The 7,780-nt window shown below is 37.6% G+C and overlaps 1 protein-coding gene across 1 annotated transcript in view; it reads right to left on the bottom strand.

Moving 5' to 3' along the window:
- Nucleotides 1-951: 951 nt before the first annotated feature.
- LOC132405577 (cyclic nucleotide-gated cation channel beta-3-like) overlaps nt 952-7,780 on the bottom strand; it is an 88,918-nt gene continuing 82,089 nt past the window's right edge. The window contains exons 14-16 of the mRNA XM_059990520.1: nt 4,901-5,078; nt 4,436-4,538; nt 952-4,252 (exon numbers count right to left, since the gene is read on the bottom strand). Of these exons, the coding sequence (XP_059846503.1) occupies nt 4,110-4,252; nt 4,436-4,538; nt 4,901-5,078 (424 nt within the window). The 3' untranslated portion in view covers nt 952-4,109. The remainder of the gene's footprint in view (nt 4,253-4,435; nt 4,539-4,900; nt 5,079-7,780) is intronic.

Here is a 7,780-nt window from a genome sequence, read left to right as displayed (position 1 = left end):
TTCACAAAAAAGGAGGTTGATTCTTATGTTGAAGGGGGTGCAGAAGGAACCTTTAATCTCCTTGCTTGAAATTTTGGTAGAGACAGAAATCACCATTATGCTTAAAAGGCACTTGGAATTACTGTATACTTGGTAGCTTTTTCTAAAGGGACATCAAGGACTGCATGGTTTCTTTTAGAGTCACTCACTTTCTATAATTCTGTCTTGAGGTAAAATAAAGGGGCTTTAGTGAAGCTTTTTGCCATTTATATAACTAGCTGTTTCAGAGCCATCATATAAACTTGTTGAAATACAAGCTGTTGAGAAAGTCAGATGTCAGTACTTCCAGTTGAACTCTGTCTTTTTGTGTGTTTCCCGCTAGCCGTCAGTCTGTGGTTTTGTATTGATATGTGCTCCTCTCCCTGCTCCTGCTCTACTCCACCCCTGTATTACTGAGTACAGTACTCTGTCTCTCATCTGTTTCCCATTATTACCTGTATTGCTGCCACCTGTGTCTCATTGTGCTCCACCTATCATCTGCCTCTCTGTTTATTGCTCAGTGTATTTCAGTCCTGTGTTTTCACCTGTTTGTTGCCAGATTGTGCCAGTGAGTTTTCCTGAGCTTTTCCAGCATTTGTATCTGAACTCTGTCCTTCTGAATATCAATTCTGCCTGTTTCCCGATTCTGGATTTTGGATTTCTTTGGAATTTTTGATCTCCGCCTGAACTTTGATGCTGACTTTGTTGCCCCTCTGGATTTGCTGCTCAGTAAATATCATAGAGTGCACAGTACTTAGTCTGTGAGTGGGTCCCTGCTTCAGTGCCCTGACAGTCAAAGTAATTCCCAGTGAAATAGAGACAAAACACAGTTGCTCTCCAATATTAAAAAGCTCTATTATTTATTAACTTTATAATGGTTAACAGAAGAAATCTTCTCCATAATTTTAAAAACAATGGAACTGTTGACTCACTTTTGCACACTAAATGGCTTCTTAAAAGGAATGCAGCAACATTGGAGCTCCCAATAGAGATTCTCAATACATCCACAGAGCTTTATTCAGATATATTCATGCACTGTATATGACATATAATATGAAAAGTATAAAGGGAATATTGAAGATTTACATACCAGAAATGTTTACTCAACTTACAAGGATGGTTGAAGATTCCAAAATTTCATAGCCTTGTCCTCAAACTGCACTCACACCCTTTTACAAGGTTATAGCTGAATCTCTGACCCCAGATCTTCACTAACCCAATGCCTGCTGTGAACACAAAACTATACTATCATTCCTTAGCTATAAGAAAACCAGAAGTATGAAAGTCAATTTGTCAACTCTGACAGATAAAGTGTGAATAAATGGAAGTAATAGAGTATCCAATGTTTGTGGATTTCATGAAGTTCAAAGGCTCTTTAATTTACCTTCCTCAAGAAACAGTTATATTGAGGGACAGCATCACTCAAATGACAAAGAGTTATAAGCTATCTCTCTCAACGTCCTGTCAATATCTTCCTGAGAAGGCTGTTGCCTATGCAATCTGCTGAAACAGTTTGCCCTTGTTCATTGCTTGGCTGGAAGTCCCATGCTGGTGTATTTGTTTTTGATATGCTTTTATTTTTTTCCTTATATTTTAGGTATTGAGACAAGGTGAACAGTGGTATAACTCTGTTGAAAGAAAAACACTAATTTTTTTTACAACCTTGGATCAATTATAAAATTACTCATTAATTGCTTAACAACTTCAGCAACAATTCAATCATACTCATAAAGCTATTGAAGTTTAGATGTGTATTTTACATCTACATGCAGATTAACTGATGACTACGTGAGTTACTTTCTGATGGAACAGGGCTTTCTTTTCCATTTGATCAATCAGTTTAACTCAGCGTGGAGAGCACACGTTTATTCCTCCAAATGTTCAGTATTTTGGTCTAGTTGTACAGTTAGTCACTTTGTTTCTGCCTAGATCAGCTTCCCTGAAAATTTCCTTTACTTTTCTTTCTGCCCATTACATTTTGCATGATGATATTGGTGACAATGTCAGGGCTTCTTGTTATGTGTCCGGAATATTCGATCTTTGTAAGAGTTTGTAATTTCCAATTTTTTGTGTGGTTTGATTTTCCACAGATATGCAGATCTTACAGCCAGAGAAAATTGTTATGAGTTTCTACTGATTAACTTTTATTATCCTGTTGTTTAGTACATCTTCAACCATTTAAATCATAAATTAGTATATTGTTGTATATAGTGCTTAAGAGAATTAAAAGACATGGACCAGGTCTTGCTGTGAATATTGAGTATATTTATGTAGTTGATAAGGTGGTGAGCTAACTTCTCGGAGCTAGAGACGTAGGTTCAATCCTGACCTGAGGTGCTGGCTGCTAGGTGAATGCGTTTTTTCCCTCTGACTAGATAGCAGGGAATTCCAGTGTTTTAACCCAGTAACAATGAAGGAATAGAATTTACAACCAAGTCAGGCTGGAGTTTGAGCGAAAGGAAAATATGCCACATGCTTTTACTCTGCTAGGTGGTGTGGATTCAGCATTTGATAATGGCTGCTGAAATGGACCTCCCAAATCACTGGAGTATTGAGGTCTGTTCCTCATTCATGGAGCTACAGGGAATCATGGATTGGAAATGGCTCCTTTGACCCCACGAGTTCATACTGACTATCAATCACCAAATCCCATTTACAGTATTCCCACATTAATCCATTTTTTTCAATTTCTCCCTACATTCTCATTAGCTATCCCCAGATTACGTCAATTACCTGCACACTAGAGGCAATTTACATTGGCCAATTAATCCACCATCTCTCACACCTTTGGGATGTTGGAGGAATCTAGAGAACCTGGAGAAAATCCGTACAGACACAGGAGAACATACAGATTCCAAGAAGACAACATCTAAGGTCAGGAAAGAACCTGAGTCTCTCGCACTGTCACGTAGCAGCCCTACTAGTTGTTCCATTGTGCTATCCTGCATTGTAGACATTTCCCATATGATCTGTTATCAGATAAGTTTCTGCCTCAACATCTAGCTCAGAGGACTCTGAATATACAGTTATGGAAGCCAATGGCCTTTTAGACACAGAAAAAGAAAGAAGGTTGAATAGGAAAATGACAGAGGATCACACAATGATAGAGCAGACTTGGGCAATGAAGATAGGGTGGTGCTTTGCTTGGTAAACCCCTGCTACCCTTATTCTTATAGGCTTAACTGCTCTGGTATTGAGATGGACATCTACAGTTACGTGGAGACAAAAAGACTGCATCCAGTGGAAATCTGGAGAAAAACACAAAGGCACTGGGTCAGACAGCATCCAAGGAATAGAAATGAATCATTGATATTTCAGGTTGAGACCCTTCATCTGAACTGGAATGACAGAGGACAAATAGCTGGTAAATGGGGTGAAGAGAAGAGATGGAACAAGAACAGTAGTGGATCCAGGTGAGATGTGAGTGACTAGGTCAGTGATAGCTGGATTTAATGGTTATGTCCGGGGTAATCTTAATTTCCTTTCTCAGAGCCAAAATGACAAACGGTCGTACTGCAACCACTAATATACATATAGATAGATAATTTACTCTGTCAATATATTAATTTGTCCATTTTGTCAAAGGATGCAGCTGGCTCTTTATTGTAAACCTGTTATACTAAATCAATTCAAAAATAGATGAAATAGGATCTTTATCATAATTAAACAGTGAATGAGTTATGGAGACACAAGCCCCTACAGGTCCTGGGATCTGGAACAAAAACAAAGAAGCTGCCTGAAGAACTCAGCAGGTCAGGAATGTCTGTGGAAGTAGAAACATGGCTGATAGTTTGAGGGCCAGCATCAGGATTGAGAGTACAAAGGAGTGACAGCCAGTATAAAGAGGTACCAGTGCGGCAGAAGCTGGCAAGCAATAATTGGATTCTGGTGAGGAGGGGATGATTGGCAGATGGAACCATAGATGTTAGTGTATAGTTGTCTACTGCGATAGAGACAGAACGATCCAGAAAGAGGAGAGAGGTGTCATAAATGGCCCAAATGAACTTGAAGGATTATCGCTTGTTTGTACCATTGACTCCTTATCAGACACTTTGTCATCAACTCAACAGTACTCAGTGACTTCCCTGTTCTTAGTTATCCTTGTTGGTATTAAAATCTTTAGCACTCTGCATACCCATGCTTCTGACAATCTCATGTGAATGGGATGTTGACTGATGCTTTGCTGAATGATGTTCTTCAGGTTTGGCTTGAAGATGACTGGAGTCTCCTTGTTCTATAGACAGGAAAAGTGGCACATTTTGAGTAGAGAGTACAGTTACTACCTGGATACTAGATATTATTAAATGGAGATTATACATCTGTATGCTTGCTTTGGTTGATGATGTAAAATGAATGATAGAATTACAGATTCATGTTAGATATCTATCCTAACTATTCAGCAGCAAGATATACATACCACATGTTCTGGCCTTTTCTTCAGTTTTTGAACATTCATTGCCTTCCAATCTCTCGTTATCAGTGGGAGAAATATCCAGCTTCATTTGGTTATGTGCCTTTAACTACAAGCACAATGGCATTGAGATTTCACCATCATCATTAGTCATGTTGATACATTTTCTTTGCTATTGTGGTAATCTCCACAGTTATACTTTTTTACAATTTTACTTGCTCTTAACTTATTAATTTTTCCTCAGTGCTGGTAAAATTTTTTAACATATCCTTTACATGCTTATATTTGGCCACTGTTGCTATGTTACAGTCAAACAGCATCTGTAGAGGGAAAGGTATAGTCAAAGTTTTGGGTTAACATTCAGAATCACGACTATTCTTAATTTTTCAATGTTTTTGCACTTTGACTTTCCACCGGCCATATAATTGATCACTTCAAAACAAAAAAAAATTATAAATGTAGATTTATTACCTTGGTTTCACTTTCCCTAAATTTACTTAGAAGATCTAACCCTTTCTCTTTTATTGCAGTTAGCACGATACGGAAAAATTTTGGAGTATCTGGTCTTTGATGAATTAGGAACAACAGTCCAGTTTTAGCAGGTTGTTGGACATCAGCTTTCTTGGCTTTATCTCCTGCAAACAATTTTCTAAAAAGAAATTAAGAAATATATAACATTGTAAATTAGCAAAGATGAGACTCTATTTGCACATGTAGATTGGAAGAATATTATCTTTTAAGAATTTCCAATAAATAAACATGGTCATTGAAGAATAAATAGATAATTTTAAATGCAATTCTATTTAATAAGTTTCACCCTCTCAGGAGTTAAAGAGTGTTTAACTAATAACTGAGCCCAGTATTTTTGATCAACCTGATATAGAATGGATTTCACTCTCTGTAATACTGACCATTCCTATTTAGCTTCAAGTTCAGACAGAAATATCATTTCTATCATTCAAGAATATTATTGACTTCAGGTCCTCTGTTTTCTTTCTTTAAGAACTTTTTTTAGTTCAACATTTGAATCAGAATCAGAATCAGGTTTATTATCACTAGCATGTGTCATGAATTTTGTTAACTTAACAGTAGCTGTTCAATGCAATACATAATATAGATGAAAAAAATAGTAAATAAGTAAATCAATTACAGTATACATATATTGACTAGATCTAAAATCATGCAAAAAATAATATATATTAAAAAAGTGAGGGTTCAATGTCCATTTAGGAATCTGACGTCAGAGGGGAAGAAGCTGTTCCTGAATCGCTGAGTGTGTGCCTTCAGGCTTCTGTACCTCCTACCTGATGGTAACAGTGAGAAAAGGGCATGCTCTGGGTGTTGGAGGTCCTTAATAATGGAAGCTGCCTTTCTGAGACACTGCGCCTTGAAGATGTCCTGTGTAGGCAAGTGCCCAAGATGGAGCTGACTAGATTTATCACCATCCGCAGTTTCTTCAGTCCTGTGCAGTAGTGCCTCCCCTGCCCCCTCCCAAACCAGGCAGCGAGGTTGGAATGCTCTCCATGGTACATCTATAGAGTTTTTGAGTGTATTTGTTGACATACCAAATCTATTCAAACTTGTAATGAAGTAAAGCCACTGTCTTGCCTTCTTTATAACTGCATCAATATGTTGGAACTAGGTTAGGTCCTTAGAGATCTTGACAGCCAGGATCTTGAAACTGCTCACTCTCTCCACTTCTGATCCCTCTATGAGGATTGGTACGTGTTCCTTCAACTTACCCTTCCTGCAGTCCACAATCAGGTCTTTCATCTTACTGATGTTGAGTGCCAGGTTGTTGCTGCGACACCACTCCACTAATTTGCATATCTCACTCCTGTACACCCTCTCGTCACCATCTGAGATTCTATCAACAATGGCTGTATCATCACTGAATTTATAGATGGTTTTTGAGCTATGCCTAGCCACCCAGTCATAGGTATAGAGAGTAGAGCAGTGGGCTAAACACACACCTCTGAGGTGCGCCAGTGGTGATCGTCAGTGAGGAGGGGATGTTTTCACCAATCCACACAGAATGTGATCTTCCGGTTAGGAAGTCCAGGATACAACTGCAATTTGCTTCTACTTACTGAACTTAATAATGAGGTCTAGATTTAACCTTAATAATATGTCCAAATACACATTTGTTTCAGCCTGACAAAACTGAAACATTCATCTCCATATGCTCTTAAAACTTAGACAGTCCCAGGCACTCCAACAAAGCTAAAACTGAGTTATTCAATACTCTGCAGCCTCTTCATTTAACAACAACTTTATATTAATAAACTCACATCTTTGTTTTCAAATATCTACATGATCATTTATAATCTTCTCCAGACTTTAACTCTTTAAGATATCTGCATTCTTTTTCTTCTGGTCTCTCAATGATGCCAATGTCTAATCACACTATCTTTGGTCTGTTTGTTCTTAACTCCCAAGGTATTATTGTGACTCAAGTTTGTTTGGGAATATTTTTGTGAAGAATCTGGGAAGTTCATACAATGTTAAATGTGGTGCAAAATTCAAGTTGCTGTTAATACCATAACACTTTCCTCAGAGTTACACAAAGATATCACGTGAACATAAATAATCATTGACAGAGGAGTTAGTTGCTTTCTGGATTATGTTACTCTAGTTACAATGCATCTAAAAATTGTGCCTGATGTGCAGTTTAGCTCATTGAAGCGTTAAGAAATTTAATTCACAAACGTAAGTGAAACATGACAGCTTATATTAGATCCAACGCACTTTAAACCACAACTTATTTCAGACAACACTAAAATATACACAAGATTGAAATCCACAAAATAGATTAATTGTTATTGTATATGCAATGCCTTTTTCATTGTTTCAGAATTCTAGTTCTTAACTCAGGATTTACTTACTCATTATGTGGTAGGATTCTGAGAGACAGAGTCTATCTGCATTTGGAAAAGCAAGAACTAGTTAGGGATAGTTAGCTTGGCATTATTTGTGGGAAATCATACTTTACAAGCTTAACTGAGTTTTTTTGAAGAGGTAACCAAAAGGATTGAATAGGGCAGAGTAGTACAGCTTGTCCATGTGGAATTTAGAAAAGGATTTAACAAGGTCCCATGTAGTAAGCTGTTCTGAAAGGTGAGAGTGCATGAGCTATCCAATAGGATACAAGATTGATTTGGTGGAAGGAATCAGAATCTTGTAGTGCAAGCTTGTATGTCAGATTGGAAGCCTATGAACAGTGGTGTTGTGCAGGGATCAGTTCTGGATCTTCTGTTCTTTGTATTATATATTAATGATTATATAACATGAACAAAGTGGATGAGGTTAGAGTGTGGATCAGTACTTGAAGATATGATGTTGTGGCCATTA

The sequence above is a fragment of the Hypanus sabinus genome, chromosome 1 (genome assembly GCF_030144855.1).
Source record: "Hypanus sabinus isolate sHypSab1 chromosome 1, sHypSab1.hap1, whole genome shotgun sequence".
Taxonomy (NCBI): domain Eukaryota; kingdom Metazoa; phylum Chordata; class Chondrichthyes; order Myliobatiformes; family Dasyatidae; genus Hypanus; species Hypanus sabinus.
Note: the sequence above shows the minus strand (reverse complement) of the source record. Positions and strands in the feature narration are given on the sequence as shown.